Below are 20965 nucleotides of genomic sequence, written 5' to 3'. Positions count from 1 at the left end.
TGATGGTCCCAACCCCATTGATAAAGCAAGAAATTCCACTAATTAACCCTGATAAGGCACACCTGTGAAGTGAAAACCATTTCAGGTGACTACCTCTTGAAGCTCATCGAGAGAATGCCAAGCGTGTGCAAAGCAGTAATCAGAGCAAAGGGTGGCTATTTTGAAGAAACTAGAATATAAAACATGTTTTCAGTTATTTCACTCCACATGTGTTCATTCATAGTTTTGATTCCTTCAGTTAGAATCTACAATGTAAATAGTCATGAAAATAAAGAACACGCATTGAATGAGAAGGTGTGTCCAAACTTTTGGCCTGTACTGTACATGTAGCCAGGATTCATTTTGGAACTATTTTAGACGAGCAACCTCATATTGAACCACTCAGCACTGATTGCTTACCAAGCAAACACCCCATTTAAACAGGTAAGGTACTACCTGGCAGTTCGTTACAGAATTTTATTTTTGTGTTATGTTTGTTTTAAGGCTACTGAAAAGATTCTCATTAAAATTGCCATTTAGCATAGAGCATGTTCACAGCAGCCATTTTGACTAGCAGTGTAAAGGCAGGTATTACTAATGACACTAAACTAAGGTTCCTGACAGAGGCAGGGTCCTGCTATTGTTCTTGCTGGCTCACTGGAAAGACTCTTCTACATTGAAACGGAATAGAACCTGCTATTTCATGTCAAAAAACAAAAAAATTGGAGCTGTCTTAAGTTGCCATTTCTCACTTTTGAGATAATGCTCATGGCCTACTATCACTCAAACAACACAGTGAAAGAGTTAGCATTGAGCAGAGGAGTCAGCAAGCTTCCCAGGACACATGGAGAGTTTACGTTATCACATATTAGATAAATAGACGTGGCAGATAGAGGGAGGCAGGCGTTGAGCACGAGAAAGCATGGAGTGAGGAGGGTTAGCACGTGTACATCTGTGCAGCCTGAGATGGTTTTCTTTGGCCATTTCACTGCTCTCTTGGTGCTGATATGGGTAGAAACCCTCAGAGAGCTGACTGCTGACAATGCACCAAGTGTCCCTGACTGGCTAATAGGCCCATAGGATGTTATGTAAGAAACACACGCAGACATGCAAACCCATATGTGCACATGGAGCACATACTGGCTCTTGTGGAGACAGGGCGACCCTCTGGCTATGTGCAGGTCTCTATAGAGGGCTAGTCTAAATTAAATTAGCTCACTAGGTTTAGTTAGGTTTATTCAGATTAACTGAGCTGACTGTCAAGCTGCAGCTCATGAGAGTTTTATAGTAGAGACTAGGACTGTGTCACAGCTACATTTGGAAACAAACCTACTGCACTGTGTCATTCACTCTTAGAAACTTACTGATTGATCTGCATCCACACCACAATAATCTTTTCTTGGTATCCCATCTCTTTTTTCTGGCCTGGTTGTTATATAGTTGGCCTTTATTTGTACACAGCCAATCATATGTACCCCCATGATGCCACCAGACCACCACTTGTTTGTAGTTTTGAAACAACTACAAACCCTCTATAACTATGTGTTGACAAATTTGCCATGTGTAGGACACAATATTTCAGGGATATGGCTTAGACCAGGGCTGGACCTTAGGACGGTGGGGCCCTGGGGCACAAGCTTCATGTGGGCCCCCCTTCACCACACTCTGAATGTAGACACAAACAAAACTAATAGTCGGGGAGCCAAAGTCTCAAAAATGGGTTGAACCTGACATGGTCTGCCATACTTTTTATTTGTGTTTTTTCTGTTAACTTTGATCCTAAGAAACAATAATTGGAGGGTCTGCTCTGCTGGAAATATCGCGAAAAAAAATTGTGGCCATTTTAGTGTACTAGTAGAGCATGAATGCCGCTGTTACAGGCATACATTTGGGATGAGGAATCATCAGAAATATACTTGCTTTAAGACTGTTGTGGTCGTTTCAGTTAATTACCATTCTTTGCCAAAAAGACCTTCCAGTATTCACTAAAGTCACTGTCACTTACCACAGATGATGATGAGCAGCTTTGAAATCCGTCAGTTACCGTCGGTTGGTTGTGTGTGTAAGTGTGCCATGATGCTTAATAACCAGCATGTTTTTCAGAATTTTGAGTTGTCTAAAATTCCATTGAAGTTCGGTGCCTGTTGATCGCCAACTAGTAGTTAAATCACCACAGATCCAATGATTTTGGTTGGATTTTTATCATTTTTTTCTGTGGAATGAGTATACAGTTTGTTGAAAAGAATGGCATATTGACTGATGTCATAACTTGGTGAAATAATTGATTGCCAATGAAGTAAAGATGAAAATATTGGAAAAAAGTGAGAAAACGCCTAATTTGTTTGCATTAAATTGATGCAAAATAATTAAGAAATGTGTTTTAAGAGTTATTTTTTCAGTGGATGTCGTCAGCACATGTCTTCTCTGTATCTGGAATGCATTGATTGACAGCCTACCCAACCCACTGAGGATTTGAGGGAAAAAATCGTTTTTAACATTTTTCTGATAAAAAATACAGGGTGCATACACTAAAATGGCCACAATTTTTTTTCGCGATATTTCCAGCAGAGCAGACCCTCCAATTATTGGTCCTTAGGGTCAAAGTTAACAGAAAAAACACAAATAAAAAGTATGGCAGACCATGTCAGGTTCAACCCAATTTATTGAGCTTTTGAGACTTTGGCTCCCCGACTATAAACTAATTCTGTTCATATGTCATTAATTCAAAAATATCCTTTAGAAGAAATTGAATTTTAACTGTCCCATCTTCAAAAAATAGCCTACATGGAAAACAACAAAAAACTTTGTAATGGAGCAGACCTTTGTTGACTCTTCTTGAATAATGAAAATAATGCTTACTGCTTGGTACATAACATTAGATAACAAAGCAGGAGTTTAGAACAGTTTTTAGCCAAAATTATTACAGTAATTTAGATATCCAGCTTTGTGATTATATATATATTGTGTAGTAACAGTGAACTAGGATGGCCACATCTAGGTTCACTGTTACTACTGTAGTACAGTCACACAATCATTGTTCTAATGTGTAATAAATGAAATAGTTGTCAAGTTAAGCTAATTGTTAACCTTTACAAACTTCTGGTGGACTGCTGGGGGTCCAGGACCCCGCTACCCCAGGCATGTCTGCTGCCTACATTGGTTTTTGTTTACCAGTGTGGAATGTAGTGGTTGTCTCTCTTTCTCTTAAATATTTAGTTAAAAAGGAGATATGTATTTGGTCATTTTTTAGAAAATACATTTGATCATTAGTGCCATTATTTTTTTCCCCTCCACACAGCAACCCACCTCACATCATCAACTGTTCGGTGCAGAGCAAAGTTTCTCAGTTCTCAATGTTATGGCACCCTCTGCTGTTCAAGCCCAAAACCCCCTCCCTCCTCATGGAGTTACATCTTTGACATCCAAAACACAATGGCTTGAATCCAAAACAAGCCAATTACATTGGATCTTATGACCTCGTGTAGCACAGGTCTATTTTTTCACTGCTGTAGAAAGAGACAACTGGACAAGTCTCATGCAGACATCTTAACTGACTTGAGTCTGACACAGCTCACCTACAGTGAAAGTATACTTAGATTTTTTTAAGCATATCTTTTTAGTCTTCGGAAGGAAAAAAAAAAACTATTTTCTTGTACCTGTGAAACAAAGCCAGACCAAGTCCCAGGTGAGTCAATAAAACATTGTTTAATGTATGTTATTAATCATGAATCCACAACACAGCAGTTTAGTGAGTAGGAAAAACGTGAGTATTTACATCTACTGTTGTACACATCACAGTTTCATATCCATGCTAACACAATAAAGACTTTTATATACAAGAAATATTTCTTAGCATCATTGTACAAAGGAATACCATCATAGCAACACACTATCTGGATTTGTCATTGATGCAAAATACACAAATTAATACCCCACCTGCCCACCTGTCCCATCCACCCAGCTGCCCCAAAATAATAACAATAATTAAACAAAAGGAACTTGTATTTTTTGTTTGTTTGTTTGTTGTCGTCGTCTAGGTTTAAAAACAGTTTTACATCAGAAAGTACAAGGCAAGACAATTAATCACAAACTATACAAGGTTTGCCCTTTATGAATGGTATAAATACACTCTCTCCTGGTTATGTACACAGAAGTCAACCCGTCCCCTCAGTGCACTAAATATCGCCATTCCCTCCACATTCCTCCCATTTCTATCCAGTGTAATATTTACACAAAACACACAACTGAAATAAAAACTGTGTTCAGTGGTTTAGTGTCACTCCATGCTTGTTGCTAGTCTAACCTGTGCATCATTACAGAGAAGTGTTATCATTCCAGAAACTTTCATATAGTACAGCGTCATTGATTATAAAGTTGCTTCAAACAGTGAGAGTGCAGTAGTGATAGGAACCAAAGTGGATCTTTGCTTTAATTATAACATAAAATGAGCCCCATGCTTAACTTGATAATCTTTCTGCTGGGCCTTACAACACATACATTTCAAATTTTGTGTGATGCTTGGATGTTACATACTTAAATCACTTTTATAAAATATGGTCAAGTCCCTCTGCTCTCAGGTGGGTTAAGTTTAGGATTTCCAAAATGATACAATAACAAGGGATAATGGTTTCTTTGAAGTAATTTGAGTGCAAGAAATCTAAATTTAAAAAAATGAAGTCGTGCAAAAAAACAAAAAACAAACAAAAAAAAAACAACCTAAAAGAAATAGCATTCATAATTTAAACTGAAAAATAAATAAAAAAAATCTTGGATCAAAGTTGTGGGTGCATTGCATAGGTTACCCATGACAAAATGTGCTGTGATTCTCAAAGTATTTGACATGGTCGTGTTCAGAGTGACCTTACTCTGGAGTGAATTTACTTAAAGGAAAAATCATTTCTGTGTCCACCATCTGTCTGTCAGTGCCGATGTGTTGATTTGGCTGATGAACTGCAGATATTTCTTCATGGCTTCTATCTTTTGTCTGACTTCTGTTTGCATGGAGATTGAGTATAGAATCAGCACATTACTAAATCAGCTTTTTGTATGGCCTGCATGCATCAGCTGCTCAGCTGCAGCATGGTGTATGAAAACACAATATGCACAACAAGGAAACTAGCTCAAATTCCTCAGTGTTTTTTAAATTGTTTCCCCACATGACTGGAGATCATGAGCAAATTACCAGCCAATATAGCTGGTGTTAGACAGTATGTCCTCCTAATAGTGAGTTGCATCAACAATTGGACAGTCCATTTCTTCCTGGTGTAAAAACTTTTCTAATCCTTCTCTAATCTGACTCAACAAGATTAACAAGTAATCATAACTTAAACCTGGGGAGTCTGTTTCATTTACAGAGTGCACATTGTGGCCAATTTAAACACTCAGTGTGAGAAAATCATTGTGGAAAACTGCCATATTTAGCTTATAAAACTAGCAGTTCCTCAACACATTAAGGGAGAACTCCATCCATTGAACAGGTATAATTAATTCACGACCTCAGGAACTGCAACGGCACCAAATTTGGCAGTGTTAGCGAGCTAGCTAACTGGTTAGTAAACTATTAGCTAGCTAACATGGCTAGACTCTGGTAACTAGCACAAATGCCAAATATTTTAAAATAACAAGCACTGTCTCTCTGGATCTTTCAGATCCTTGAGTTTCAAATATTTTTCAGTGTCACTACCTAGAATGAAAAATGTTTGTATAATATGCAGAGCTGGTTGGATTTATTCCTCAGATAACGTGAAATTTCCGAAATGGCCGCTTAGTGAACAAGGTCAATATGACAGATGACAGCTGTACAGTCAGCACTTTACATACAGAAAAATTAGGACATAGGAGTACTGTAGGTTGCACTGTTTAAGTGATTTTAAAAAAATGCATTGGTTAAAATGGTATGTCAATTCTAAATGCTTATTAAAATATACATCATGAAAGGGCAGATGCCAGCACTTCTTACCATAGCTGCTTTGTGTGAATGAGAGAGAGGTAATGGATGGATTCACAGGTATAAAAAAAACAAGAGCTCAAGAAATAACATGAACACACATTACATCAATGGAGTCAGGCCAACATATTGCTCTGATTCTGCCTAAGTACATTAAAGTTGGCAAGCAGCATCAGTATACAACAGTGTGAATCAAACCTGCCAGTGATTCAGAGTATTTGTTTTCAGCGAGGTCCAGATGAGTGGGGTTTACAATTCAGTGTCAGTGCCAAGCTGTCAACCACAGAGCACACTTCATTGCTTTTGAAAAACTTATCTGTCACTCTAAAAACTCTGTCACTCATTGATAGGTGTGTCAGGCTGTCCGGCACTGACTATAAGCTGGCTAAAACTAACCATGAAAAGTATTTTTTGACTTTCATCTGATGTGAATTCCTTTTGGTGAGAAAAAGGCAACGTAACAGGATAAATGCTTCACAGGATGATAGCACGGCTGACAAAGCACCATTTAGAATAAAAGACTCAGTGCCATTCTCAAAGTTAAAAAAAAAAAAAAAAAAAAAAAAAGACAAATTCACAGTATCTATTGATACAGAGACAATGAACCCATTTCTCCTCAGTGCTTTAGTGAAGTAATGCCCTTGCAAGCACAGGTAAAACATGATCATTCATTATGCTATAGATTCAATCTCCAGTTAATCTCAGAGAAAAATCCTCTTTGTGTACTCAAAAATTTAAAACTTTATACTATGGTTATGATACATGGTTAATACTGTATAAGAGAAACACATACTGTATTTACATGTGGTTAAGAATGTCTCATAAATAAATACAGTACAATGACCCACAGATCGCCCTTATGAGCTTCAACTCACCCTTTACCACCTCAAAATAACCGGTTGGATGCACAATGGACTTCATTTTTTCAAGATTTAAAACATGTTGGCTCCAAATTATGAATTAATGCCCTCCATAACAACAAGTGTGATGAGATGCTCACTATTCTTGAGCTGTCTAGCAAGTAAGTATTGCAACTAATTAAAATCCCAAAGGCCAAATTCTGTCTTTCAGTGGCTTTGAAAATCAAAAGAATTCACAGGACTGCCACAGCACAGCACTGGCTTGAAAAGCTAAATGTTATTATTATTTTTTTATTTTTTTATTTTTTATTTTTTAGCCAAGAGCAGTTTCTGTTTGTGGATATTTTGACCCTGCACAGGAAACCCAGATTAACTTCCAGTCATTTAGGCTATGTTCACACTGCAACTTTAAGTGTGCTAATTGTGATTTTTTTCCCCCCTTATGTGGCACAGATCTGATGCTTTCCAGTGAGTGAAAAAGGGGGAAAAAAGTCATTTCTTTATCAGCACTGCCTTGGCAATAAGTAAATTTTATGTCACCATTAGCTTGGTGGAAATGAGATGAACCGCAACTGAGATGTGTTGAAACAAGCAGAAGTGTAGCTCTGCTGTGCACTCTGCTCATGTGTCTTTTTGACACATGACACTTTTTCACGCTGGTATCAGGTATATGTAAGTTAAACCTTAGAGCAGTGATATCACACATATGCAGCAAATCAGAATTGAGTGTGAAGGCCTGCAGTGTGAACACAGCCTTCCTAAGGAGGGGCGCAGCGCTCTCTTGTTTTCATAATGCAGGTGCTGTGAAGCCCTGTGAGAATGTAACTGTGGTTAAGGGCTATGAAAATAAACTTCACTGAGATGATGTTATGATTAAGCATCAGGCAAAATACACAGAGCTGAGTTAGTTCACTGGCTATTTAGTGATATTGAAATGAGGTGATCCATTTGAGCTTCAACTGATTGAGTACTAAAATATACTGTCTGTGCTAATGTTTAAAAGTAAACACTGCTGCCCGGTCATAAATGTCTTGTCCATCTTAAATGGAAAGCGCTAACCTTTGCAGTATTTTGATGCCAATGTCAATGTTAGTGTCCTTTGCAAGTAGAGTGACTCTGATTCTCAAAACTCGACAGTGCACATCCCTCCTCCAGTGGTTCCAGTAGTCTACCCTTGTGAACTGTACACAATCCCTAGAAAGGCTGTGACTTTCACTAAATGAACATGCATACAAAAAAGTACCCTGATTAAAAAAAAGTACAATTATTAGCATTAATTACTTTCTTGAAATGTCTTACAATTATAGTAAATTGTTTTTTTTTTTTTTTTTTTTTAATAAATGTCAAATAATGCCTTACACACACTGGCACGTTTATCTTTCTAACCTTGAATACAGCCACAGTTTAAAAGTCATTCACAAGATGTTGCCAACTCCAGCTCCTGGAGGAAAATAACTAGTTGTGCGTGAGACACTTTTAGGAGCTCCTGTGTCAAAACCTGTCCCCTGTGTGTGTGAGGCCCAAGGCTGCTACTGCACCCTCGTAATCTTACCCTTTTAAACAAGTGCACATCATGTATCATCAAGCAGCTACTAATGGCTCAAGAGGCCATATTGTCTTGCATATTTCTATGTAAGTGTCCTCTTCAATCCATAGTATAAGGATTTATATAAATCATAGGATATATATTTCTGTGTACAATATTACGTTTATCTACATTCTTTGTTACATTTGGAAAATATATAGTGTTGCCTTTGTGAGTAGCTCACAGACAGGGGGAAAGAAAAAAAATCAAACCTGCCTTGTAGTGTTAAAATGTCAGAAAAAGTGACATCATTAAAGATGGCTTGTTTGAGCCGGTCCGAAGACTGTTGCTTTGTTTGCATAAATGAACCACTTCTTGCAGTGGACTTTTGAACTGAATAGTAACACCAGCGGGGTGAGGCTTTATGCATAAGCATTTATAGCCTTAATCTGGTATTCAACAAGTTATTACTCCAAAAGAAGGGCTCAGGTGGAAGAGCTAAGTCTTGTGCATGTGTGACTGGTATAGGGTCATCCACAATTTCTTTCTTTTTCTCTTTTTTCCATTTAGATAATCCTCAATTTATCCTTACAGGCATTCTTAAAAAAAAAAAAAAAAAAAAAATCTACACCTCAGTACAACCCGTATTCATCATTATCATCATTGCTTTATCCATCTAATTTATAAAAATATGTTAATATTTTCATTCTTTAAAGTTTTGGTGCTCTGTTGCTGTGTAAAAGTGCTGCTTGTCTTCAGAGAGAGGTATCAAAATAATGAGTTTGCTATGTCATGATAAAAATCGTACAATTCCTACAATGTCCAATCAACTGATTCTGAAAGATGGAGTGGTTAAGTGTGGATTTGAATCGTTCAGTGAATGAAATTTAAATCAACTATAGCAAACATATTGTGATTATATCTGTGGAATCTCACAATTATCTTTTGATGGCAGCATTAGTGGATGTTGATGGATTTAATGTAGAAGCTGAAAAACTCAATGTATGCAAACTGACAATAACACGAGGACATAAAGACTATGGTTAAAGGAAATCATTTTTAAAATGGTGTAGAGACAAAAAAGCTAGCTTGATAGCTTTACATTGGACAAGGTAATGTTAATCTGTGCTCAGGATGGTATAAGTCAAGGTGTGGATAAACTTATCTCTCCAGCTCAGACATAGCCTCCTGATTTTTCATCTTATCCTAGGGCCATGGGACAGAAATATCATGCTTTTATCATCTTAAAATAAGTGTCGCGCCATGATTCACCTCAGCTCAAGTTTGACTACTTGGCCAGGAGAAATAGGGGAAATTTCAAAATCTTTTGTTGTCAACATCACGTTTACCTCAACATCACTTCATCAGAGGATTTCAGTTCAGCTCTCGCCTTCCCTTCTTTTTCAATCTGTCTCTCTTTTGCAAAGAGTCTATACACCGAGCCATTCCATATAGAGGCGTCCAAAATCCCGTCTCACTCCTCGCTGATACCATGCTCCCACGCCACTTTCGCTTGCTCCTCCTTGGTTGCTGCGATTATAGGCTGGGAGATCTTGCGTGGCATGGGCCGGGGCGCAGGAGGTGGAGGGGCTGTGGGCTGGGTGTTAAGGGGGTCCTCTTCGGGGATGCACCCCTCTCTGAGGTAGGGCTTGGGGGGCAGGGCCGGAGGGGGCTCGTGGTGATACAGAGGGGGGTGGTGGTGGCTGTACTGTGGGTAAAAGTGGTGGTACTGGTGATGTACCATGCCCTCCTGTGGAGGCTGTGGTGCTGGAGCTCCAGTAGAGCCCATACCTGGAGCCAGGGGCTGGATTTGGCCCCCTGCCTGGGCCGGGGTGACTCCTCCCGGTGCGGAGTGGCTGCGGCAGGGCGGGGGCTTGGTGCTGTCCAGGACCTCGGGCTCAGAGACACTGTACCTGACGGGTAAGTAGGGCGAGTCCAGGTCTTCTTGGTCGGTAGTCCAGGCCTGGCTGCTGGGAACGGACTCCAGGGTGTCTGTGCGACTGGCCGGGGGGTCTGAGGAGGAGGCAGGGCCACCGAAGTTGCTCTCGCTGAGGGAGGAGACTCCTGAGCTGGCACTGCCGGACAGGGTGGAGTTACTGCCATCCAGGATGGACTGTGGACTGGTGGGCGAGGCAGGTATAGGGTGTAGGGGAGACTGGAAGGAGAGAATTAAAGAGAAAAAAGAGAAACAGAGTATGAAGGGACATAAAATATATCAGCTGGAATATCGTAAGTCACTAGATAAGCTTGCTTACACACAAACAGACACACATTAAGTACACTTAACAATAAATGGAAACAGCAGATTTCAATAATTCCCTTTAAATATGGCAAAAATGATTTATTCTTACCTGAGATATCCAAATTTTAGGGCTACAAAAAAAGGGATGCACTTGCTGCATTTTCTCAAGTTTAATATAAATTACTGCCTTTAATCAATTTATTATATTTTATTGTCATAAGCTTCTTCACATGTAACAAAGATTTGGTTGTCTTAGTACTAACAGGCAGAAGGAGTAGGATTTTCCTAAAAAAAAAAAAAAAAAAAGTGTATAGATTCATTCAAAAATAATCCCATTCAATCATGATTTATGAGCCCCTAGAAGTGTGTGTTGGTGTGTGTGTCTGCAGAGACCCTGCCCTCTGCCTGGATTTTCTTGTTTTGCTGAGCTCAGGACTCTTCTGGGCGGCAGCCTTTTGGCAGCAGCTGTGTAGCTCCCAGCCAATAACAGTAAATCTTGCACATGCAGTGTAAGACTGATAGCACCACATCCAATAGGAAGCTATGAAAATCATAGACACGGACCGTGGAAAAAGGGAATCTAGTGAAGTGAAACATCAAGCAGACAAAGCTCGTTCCACATCAAGAGTGAATCTGGGGTTGGCTTTGACTTGCTGGCAAGCACTGAAGGAGAGGATGAGGATGAGGAGCGACGCAGTGTTGACCTGTTTATTGTTGGACAAGTAGGTGCCAGCGGGGCCAGATTATTCTCCTAGGACAGCGATGGCATAAATGTCGTCGCCATCCTAGGAAACAAAAACTCACTGCCCACAGTTAGCGTAGCCAGGGAGGAGGAGCTGAATGTTTATTTATAAACCACAACTGACAAATGCTACTCATTCTACCTCTATTCAAACCAAGACCTTTATTTTCCAATTGACCTACCTTTACAAAACTATATAACATAAAGGTCTTATGTGCAAAATTTTGTGGTATGACAACATCACACGCCCTAAAAACATGTTTTCACATGTCATTATGTGATGGGTGTTATCCTCCTCTTTTGCTTTTTTGTCTTTTAGACCCTGTAAACAGCTTGTTTGGGGGGAAATTGATCCATACAAAGTACTTTCCTTAAAATATGATTGTTGGATGCAAACAACAACAGTACACACACATTCACAATATGCAGTACATAAAAACCGCAGATATGCAAAAAAATAAAGGCAAAGCGATACACATAACAAACAGCAGCCTCTCTTTGGGAACATTGCTGTATTGAGAAGTACACTGTATTGTGGAATCAAATCAATAATGAGAGTCTTGGAAAAGGCCATGCAGTGAAAATGAGAGAATGGGGATAGAAGAAAAAGACAGAAGAAGGAAAGCTGACAGAGGATGATGGGGTTGGGTAATTGGATGGACACATCAGGATAATCCTTCGCTGATTTCTATTCCACTGATCTTTAGTGATATAAAAAAGGTAGTTAAATGTAACACAGACAAACAGAACACATGCAGGGGTAGCATATATGCCCAAGGTGATTTAAAAGGTATTACAGAGGCGACATTTCCTAGAGCCTTCATGAGAGGTGCTGGCTTTGTCCCACTGTTTTCCTGGTGGGAATCCACCACCACTTCATACTTATTCAACATATTTTTTTTTAGCACAAGAACTTGTACTATACTTAAAAATGTAAAAATGCCCCTTACTTCTGCTACTTAAAAGCTGTGTTTCAATTCACATCATCATGCCACCACGCAACGTGGATCGTTGACAGGTGGATGTACAGTATCACCCAACCAGAGTGCAGACAGATGGAAATACACAGGATGTGATGCAGACTCTCACACACACACTCACAGAGGAGAGAGAGGGAAGTCGCTTTGAGACAGACAGACAAGCAATCCGGCCTACAGACGAGTTGGAAGGAGTGGAGGAGGAAGAGGAGGAGGGTACCTTTCTTAAGGAGCGCGCGGGGAGAGCTGGAGGGAGGTCGCTGACCTGGTGGTGGAAAGCGTCAAAGTGCATCGACAGGTGTTGCCCTACGGGGGAGACACAGCAGGACTGACTGAGAGAGAGAGGCACGCACAAGTAAGAGCAGAGAAGAGGAGGAGGCACGGGGAAAGGTGAGAGCGAGGAGAAAGTAGAGGAGGGGTAGAGAGGGAGAGGAAGAAAAGAGAAGTACAGAAGAGGTGGAGGGGTGTGTTTGTGGGTGGGAGGGGGGAGTGAAGGGGTCTCACCATGCGGTCTACTTTTTAATTCCTTGAAATCCCTGTTTATGTTTTTCTTCAAAACTCTTAAGATCTTTTGTAGAGGATGAGCCATCAAAACTCAGAAACAGCTTCATCCTTCAACATCATACCCACAACAAAGTATTATTACGAATCTTCTTTTACAATGAAGAGGTATGATCTCAACAGGCTGCTTCACATCAGTGTAGAATCACAGCAAGATCAATCGCGTAACACATTTCACATTGGAAATTCCTGAGCAGAATTGGATGTGACAGGAATTTCCATGATTCTCCAGATTTCCAGTGGCCCAGCCCTTCATGTCCACTGAAACCACACTTGGTGGACTGGAGGAACTCTTACCCAACATTACTCCTAGGGTCCTGCAGACATTACTGTACAGGATGTTAAATCTGTGCTAAGCAAGACTTTTAAGCAAACTTCAGTAGTGTTGGACTGTATAGCTCTGTGGGTTTTGAGTCCACATGGTGGTGAAATATCCTCACTGGTTGCTCTGTGCTCCCCCTGGGCTGCTAATCCTCCATACTGTATTTCTATCTTTCCATTCATTTCCATCGCATAGTAAAGTAAGTACCAAAATAAAAGTTTTAGCATATAAACCAATGAAAACACAGCAGATTGTCAATATAAAAAACAAGTCCCAATACCCATTTTTGAGGAAATTCAACAGATCTGTTCTTGTTATTTTAGCATTTGAACTAGAAAGTAGATCTGGCAGTTAGCGGCTGCATGAAACTTCTGGATAGTCACTTTGTCCCATGAAGAAACGACTTGATATTACTTGCAGTTACATGAAAAATGGGTACTGGGAATTGTTATTTTTCATATTGGCATAATCACTTTGCTTATGTTCGTTTATGTGCTATTTTGTGTTATTTTGACAGAACTTTTTTGACGCACCATGAAAGTGAATGAAGAGACAGAAATCCAGTATTGTGAATTAGCAGCCCAGGGGAACATGGAGCAACTAATGAGGATATTTCACCACCATGTGGACTCATAACACCCAGAGAACTGTACAACCCAACACTCTACTAAAGTTCAATTTTGCTTTAAATATCTTAAGAAATGTGAGTACAGGGGGGTGAATACAGGAGAGGCGAGGATGAGTGAAGAGAATAGCAGCTGACAGAGGGGTGCATTTCTAACTACCAAACCCTCAAACACAGGAAGATTGTGGGTGAGGGTCATCTAAAGTGACAGAGGACAAACTAATGTTCCATCAAACTACAGAGGTGTCAAACTCATCCAAACTCACCCAAATCCTGGGTTGAACCATAAAAAGGTACCAACACCAGCTGCATTCAACAGCTGTAATTTTTGGTTCAAACCAAAATATACACATCCAGGTACATGCAACCATGCTTACAAATGACACACACACCTACAGGACGCTCACTCACAGCAGGAAATTTATAGTGTATACACAATCGCAGTATTCCACATAAAGCAACATACACAGGAACATTCACAAACACACACACACACAAAGGTGCTGCATATGAACTTGGTTGGGTTAGGGGCATTTTTCACAATTATCAACACAAATACACAAACACACACTTGCATATACAGCCACACATACACAATATGAAAAGGACACTTACACACAAATAGACATCTTTGCACCCACAATGGCACAAATCCCCATCAACAAGTACACATACAGGAATGCAGACCCACAGAAAGGTAAACACAAACAAATATTATACCCACATACATACACACACACACTAACAACAGTACTGCATTACCATGAGGCAGGCTGCGTGGCGGCACAGGAGGCGCCATGACACTGCCAACGTGGGCAGAGAGGAAGGGGAGAGCTTCCCTGGTACCACTATCCAAACTCCAGCTGCTGGGAGTGGTGAGTACTGGGGAAGAGGAGAGGAGGTTTAGATTTTGCTTTTACAAGAAAACATTTTTTTTTTGTGTATGTCCATATTTTAGGACATCTGCAGGTTTCAGGGAGCCAAATTTGAGATGTTTCTAGATAAACTCTAATGTTACTGTCAGAAATCCTGTTAGGTGATATCAGGACAAGTCCTCCAACCCATACAACCTCATCGGTTGTTTGTTACACCCCTAATATAACCACCAGGAGGGTTTCCTAAATTAGTAGCACATATGAGCCAAAGGACCGCTAGAAGTCATGCAACTTTAAAATGTAACCATAGATGGTGTTGAGCTGCTGTATATACACATTATTGAGTTGTTTATTGCCTGAGGATGGTCTTTATCAGGACACTGCTCACAGCATGTGTCTGTCTGTGATGCCTTATACCAAAGGCACCAAAGAGACAAGAGAAGATATAAAAGCAAGACTTGACACATCTCTGTGTGTTTGTGTGCCTGTTTGTGTACCTTTCTCAGCTACAGAGAGGTTGGGATCACTGCAAGGCTTGCATGGACCAATCACTTGATGGAACAATGCTCGCTGGAAGTTAGGTGGCTAAAGGGAGACAGAAAAAAAGAACAGTTACACCCAGCATTGCTGGTGAAAGCATGAATACAGTTGCCTCAGCCTCTGCTTTGGCATCAAATACAGATTCTGGTCTACTGAAATATGGGCAGTCACACAGGCTTCGTTCACACCGTAGCCAAAAGTGTCAGTTAAATGTGATCTGCTGTTTTCTCAACAGTGTGAACAGCAAAATCCTGCATGGAGCCACATTTTTTAATGTCATTGAGACCTTGGGTGTATTCAACGACGTTATGATATGTAATGTGTGACGTCTCATTGAATTAAATGTTTGGTTGTAATGTTTTGTAACAGAGCATCATGCCTCAGAGGTAGTTTTCCTCCGTTTTGTGGGTGTGTCACAGGTGTTATTCAATCAGCATCAGCCTGTATTTAAGCCTCCGCCATTTAAAACGATAGTGCTCCATTATGGCTTCCAAGGTGCTATATATCAGTGTAGCCTATGTTTGAAATGTTACCCATCATTTGAAGAGGTAAATGCACATGTATGTGATAAGTATGATGATAGATCAAACATAGAATATTGTTTTTCTTCAATAATATAGCAACTTTTATTCAACTTAAAACTTAAAACACACTTTTATTCCATTTTATAAACAGTGGTTGGTAAATATACGTCTAAATGATAGTTCAGCTCACAAGAGGTGCATAAACACAGTAGAGTAGAGCAGATCCGTCACCTGAAATGTTTCTCTTCTCATCCTAAAATGAGCGACAAAAGTTGGGTCAGTGTAGTTAGGAACTACAGTTTCCACATAACCACTGATGATGTGTTGGAGGTCTCCTCCTGCGTCTGATCGCCAAAGCTGTGGCAGTGATGTCAAAAGTCTTTTGCAGTGCCCCTATTATTAATGATCCATTTGAAGTAATGTCCTGCTCAGTCAGTTCTTCGGCTACAATCGCGAGAAGAATGGCCCTCTCGGCTTCCACACTTGCAACGCTTGCCTAGTGCAACAGGTTGTTCAGAGCTTTATCATTTCTGTTAGCTTGACGTTAAGTACCGGTACGTCTATGCTGAATACGGCCCTTGTTGATATGTGATATAATCCCAAAGCATGCAAACATATGCGACTTTTAGTTGAACACTAGAATTTATCAGTGCTGCCATGACATTAAGGGAATCTTACATCATTCACCTGAAATGTGTGTCATAATTTTGCAAACTATGGCACCTGAGGAAAGCCAGCCTTAGTGGGACAGTGAGACATAACAATAGAGAGAAAACCAACAAAAACAACTTGACTGGTGTTGAGGGAGAAGCCATGATTCAACCAAAACCCAAAGGTTCATACTATTACTGAAATTTGTTGAAATACATGGTAGAGGTGTAGTTGTTGAAGAAAAACAAATATGACATGTTGTGTGATTATTACTTTTTGACATCATTGTTACTTCATATTAATATAAGATTTGAGTTTCCACCTAGGATTGACATAAAGTGACATGCAGAAATCCATAAAAGCCTGCAGGGGGGCTGTAAAAACAATGATGCAGGTACAAATGAGCAAAGGCTTTACCAGCATCATCAATATTAATGCCACAGGACACCTTTTCCCCCTCCCTCCATACCTGTCCATTCTCAGTGATATTGGGGTACATTGCACTGCTGGGTCTTTCCCTGTGTGGTGGCAGCAGCATCAGCATCTCTCTGTTGTGTCTGTATTTGTCGGGCAGAGACGGAGAGCCAACTGCAGGGGGAGAGGGCGGACTTTCAGTGTTTCAGTAAAAGTTGACTGTGAGATATTGACAAATGGAATTGGAAAACTGATAATTTTTTCTCCTCTGTCTCAGCTGAACTGAAAATAAAGCCGGTTTTCTAGGACATTGATGAATTGCTGTCATTAGATGCATATCTGACTTCGTGCTTACCTCTGATGGTTGAGGGGGCGGAGTTTATCATCTGAGAAGGTGCCGAGTGGGTGGAGCTAAGACTGGAGGAGGAGGGGCTTGCCTGCGAGAAAAGGAGAAGGCAAAGACGAGTATAGCAATATGTAATAACAGGTGGTGACTAGAAAGGATGTTTACATGAAAAATATGAATGTAAGTTTATCTTAATTTTTTATATAAAAATTTATATATACTTTTATAAAAGTGACAAAAATTAGAAGGCTGGACAGACAATAGAGAAGTGATAATTATACAAATATTTCTATCCTTTTGACTCCAGACCTATTCAATTATAAGGTATTTTTTATGTTATTTAAATCTTAGCAAAAAATATGGAATTAATGAATGTATGTCTTAATATTTAAAAGGTGCCACATTTGTAGTTCCTTGTGTCATGGGGTTATTATTTTTTTCTGGTTCACAAATATAAGGGTGTAAATTACGAGGGCGGGGGTTACAATAATAAACTAATAATAACAAAAAAAAAACTTTTTATAACACTTATCAAAACATTGTTGCAAAGTGCCACAAAGTCCTAACACCCGAAATAAGCAAAACCAGCCAATTCAAGCTCATATCATGATCATATGATGTTTGTAAGACTTGGCTAAAACGGGCAGGACACAGCCAGAGAGAGAGTAGCTAGCAAGCTAACTCTGAAAAGAGCAGATTCAACTAGAAAACCAGACAGTTTCTCCTTCCTGACTACAGAAAACAGAATAAGAAAAATAAGAATAAAATACAATAGAATAATTTTATTGCCTTAATTAAAGTGCAGTAAGTGCAAGATGAGTTACTACTGTGAATGATAATGCTTTATATGTTCTAGTGGGCAGACAACAATACTCACTAATGTTCTTGTTTGTCACAATATCTGGACTCATTACAAAACACTGTACACCTTTTTACAAGCCTTTTATCATGCCCAAAAAAAAAAAAATACAATCCAACAACAAAAATAACAAATTTCTAAAACCCTCCTCTTAGAATTAACCTGCTAAGGATACGCTTGATCCACTGACCCTGACAGCCCTAAGCACCACTCACCTGCATGCGATAGAAGTCCTCGGGGTGCTCCACCACCATGCCATCAGCGAGGATGAGCAGATTCCCAATGTTACCAGCCTCGCTGGAGTTGTGAGAGGAGAGAGAGGAGGAGGAGTTGCGCACAGGAGTCAAAACTGCTATGGGACTGGTGAGGAGGAGGGAAAGGAGGAAGGAAACAGGATGAAGGGGAGGGGCAAGGAAGTAAAGAGGGATGGGGGGATAGAGGCAGAGGAATGAAGAGGGAAAAGAAAAGGAAAAGGAAGAGGGAAGGGTAGGAAGGAAGGAGGACCAGGCAAGGAGCCATGCAGAGGACAGGAGGAAGGAGGGAGAAGAACAACCGAAACATGCATGGGATGGTTTGGTGGGAATGAAAATGAAGCCAATAAGAGGAGCAGCATGCAACAAGCAGAAATGCAGGATGGTACCGTGGGAGGAAAGAGAGAGAGAGAGAGAGACAGAGAGAGAGAAAATGGCAGAATTTCAGAAATCATGATGTGCTCAAACAGAAAGAAAATAAGAAAGAAAGAACGACAGCAGCAGAGACAATGGCAAATGGACAGTGGTCAGTGGTTCAGTGTCTTGTGACATGTGATGTGATATTAGGTGGTATATGTGTTAAATGTATGGCGTGATGAGGACATAACATGAGCTGAACATGGATGGGTGAGAGTGACTAGTGACGGTGCAAAGAACTGTGATAAGCCGCTTCATAAGAAAGAAATAGAAAGATTTACATAAAGTACAAAGTGTAACTCATGGGTAAAGTGGACAGAAAGGTTGGAATCTTCACTGTGTGTGTATGTGTGTGTGTGTGTGTTTTACCTGTGTCGGTGCATGAGTTTGAAGCTCTCAGGGCTCATGGGGCTGTGAGAGGCCAGGATCCCTCTGGCAGTGTTGGCTCCAGGGCCCAACTTGTCCAACCCGGGCAGACCCTGAAAAGCCACATAGAAGCACTACTCTGAATATTTACACTGCCCTTGGATGTGTGTTTATCAGTGTATGTGTCTGTGGAAGCATGGTCTGATCATTTAAAGCTGTAATCATGTTGCCTGTCAAGAAGGTAAACCGGAGCCTCTTAAAAGTTGAATGAGGTCCCAAAAAGGTGAAAAGTTCAGAGTGTAAAAGTTTAGACTACATAATCTTAGTAATGACATAACTGAGTCAGCTATGAGCAAAATAACTTCCTCTTTGAAGCTACTAATTAGCTTGTTTCACTGTGATGGTCAGCCCTTCCAGCATGTTTACTATAGAAAGTATCCTCCTCTGTGCTGGTTCATTTTTGGTTTAATTCTTTTTGGGCTTTTGAAAAGCTTACAAAATGAAGTCTACTGTAGGAATGTTTTTCAGATGATATTTTTCTCCCCTGAACATTGTGGTTGAAAATTTTTTAAAAGACTGCAGTACAGTAGAGCCAGTGCAACGCTGCTGTTGGAGATTTGATCTGCACTCACATGGCAGAGGCTGCTCCTCATCATCTGGAACTGATCAATCAGCTTCTTGTGCAGGGGACGCATTTCTGGGTGCACCAGCTTCTCGTGCACAGCTAAGCCGACGCCAAGGATGTGGACCTGGAGAAAACCAGCAGAGCGTCATTAAGATCATTCTTCAAAGGGGATGTGTGAGTGTTTATTTTAATATTTTAAGTTCCGTACCTCTTTTACAAGGATCCCTAAGCTTCTCTTCAGCTTCACCTTGAGCACCACAGTGTCACCACACCACTGAATTCAGAAGGCAGAGAAAACATAACTGAAGAACATCTTACCTGCTCCTGCATCAGGTCTTTGAGCTGTGTGATCTTCTCTGTGTCCTCTGGGTGGCTGGTGATGTACTCCTTGTCAAAGAAAGCCTGGTGATCAAGGAAGAAAAATACACCCATGACACACTGTATTAATAAGATGGTGGAACATCTTTGTGTCCTGGAGAAAAGACTTAACACTGAAAATCATGAACATATCAACTAGATATCATTCTTCCACGAGGCAATAAAACACTCATTGCTTTTTCATAGGACCATGCCAGTAATTTTGAATGTTTGGCCCAGCTAGTACAAATTACCCACAATTACCAACGTTTTACACAGCAAACCATTTGGCAAATAACCAGAGCTGATAATTGGCTGTGGAAAGCAAATGTTTCCCTGCAGATTATTGTCAAGTGAAACGACCATTTCACTCTGCTCAATTTCAAGTCATCAGAACACAACAGTGCTGCTGCTTTTAGGAAAACTAACATGGACAACTTTATTACAGTGTGAAGAAAATCTGAAGTCCCTCAAAGTTCATTTTCATATCATAGTGGAAGTAATGGAAACCAGGAAACCAATGGCTGGATAAAAGGTAGCAAAAATGATATTGGAAGTTAGGCCCCAACACTCACTTGTATGGCCCTTTAAATTAACTGTTACACATTGATATTTATATATTTTTTAGGTATTTTCAGTTGACATCAAATGTGGTTTTATGAAATCAAAGTTTCCCCTACCTCTTGGTATCTGGCAATTCCACCATTGACAGCAGCGTCGATAACCCCATTGAGGGTCATGCTGAGCAGGTTGATGTTTCCATGCAGCTGCTTGTGTTGGTACTGGCTGATCAGAGTCCGCAGTTCCTGATTCTTATTCTCTACCACATAGATGGCATTTTCTAATGGACTCACCTCCACCTGAAAGACAAGGGGCAGATGAGAGAGAGAAAGAGATAGAAACAAGACTGAGAGTTATCAAGAGAAATTAATGAAGTGGTAATCTGTGAGAGCCTTGACT

General features: G+C 40.2%; 2 protein-coding genes across 3 annotated transcripts in view; one reads left to right on the top strand and one right to left on the bottom strand.

Annotated features, from left to right (window-relative positions):
* The window catches only part of LOC115359048 (uncharacterized), a 44139-nt gene that overhangs the window by 14057 nt on the left and 9117 nt on the right, over positions 1–20965 (top strand). The window lies entirely within an intron of this gene.
* LOC115359046 (dedicator of cytokinesis protein 3-like) overlaps positions 3666–20965 on the bottom strand; it is a 260901-nt gene continuing 243601 nt past the window's right edge. The window contains exons 43-53 of one of the 2 annotated variants that reach the window (XM_030051275.1): positions 20686–20865; positions 19967–20050; positions 19656–19772; positions 19027–19136; positions 18205–18349; positions 17140–17221; positions 16840–16958; positions 15153–15240; positions 14543–14662; positions 12493–12578; positions 3666–10466 (exon numbers count right to left, since the gene is read on the bottom strand). In XM_030051275.1, coding sequence (XP_029907135.1) covers positions 9786–10466; positions 12493–12578; positions 14543–14662; positions 15153–15240; positions 16840–16958; positions 17140–17221; positions 18205–18349; positions 19027–19136; positions 19656–19772; positions 19967–20050; positions 20686–20865 — 1812 coding nt within the window. In that variant the 3' untranslated portion in view covers positions 3666–9785. Of the gene's footprint in view, positions 10467–12492; positions 12579–14542; positions 14663–15152; positions 15241–16839; positions 16959–17139; positions 17222–18204; positions 18350–19026; positions 19158–19655; positions 19773–19966; positions 20051–20685; positions 20866–20965 lie in introns of both variants that reach the window. The other variant, XM_030051277.1, reaches the window with a different exon arrangement.

Source organism: Myripristis murdjan, chromosome 5 (genome assembly GCF_902150065.1).
Source record: "Myripristis murdjan chromosome 5, fMyrMur1.1, whole genome shotgun sequence".
In the NCBI taxonomy this organism is placed as follows: Eukaryota; Metazoa; Chordata; class Actinopteri; order Holocentriformes; family Holocentridae; genus Myripristis; species Myripristis murdjan.
Note: the sequence above shows the minus strand (reverse complement) of the source record. Positions and strands in the feature narration are given on the sequence as shown.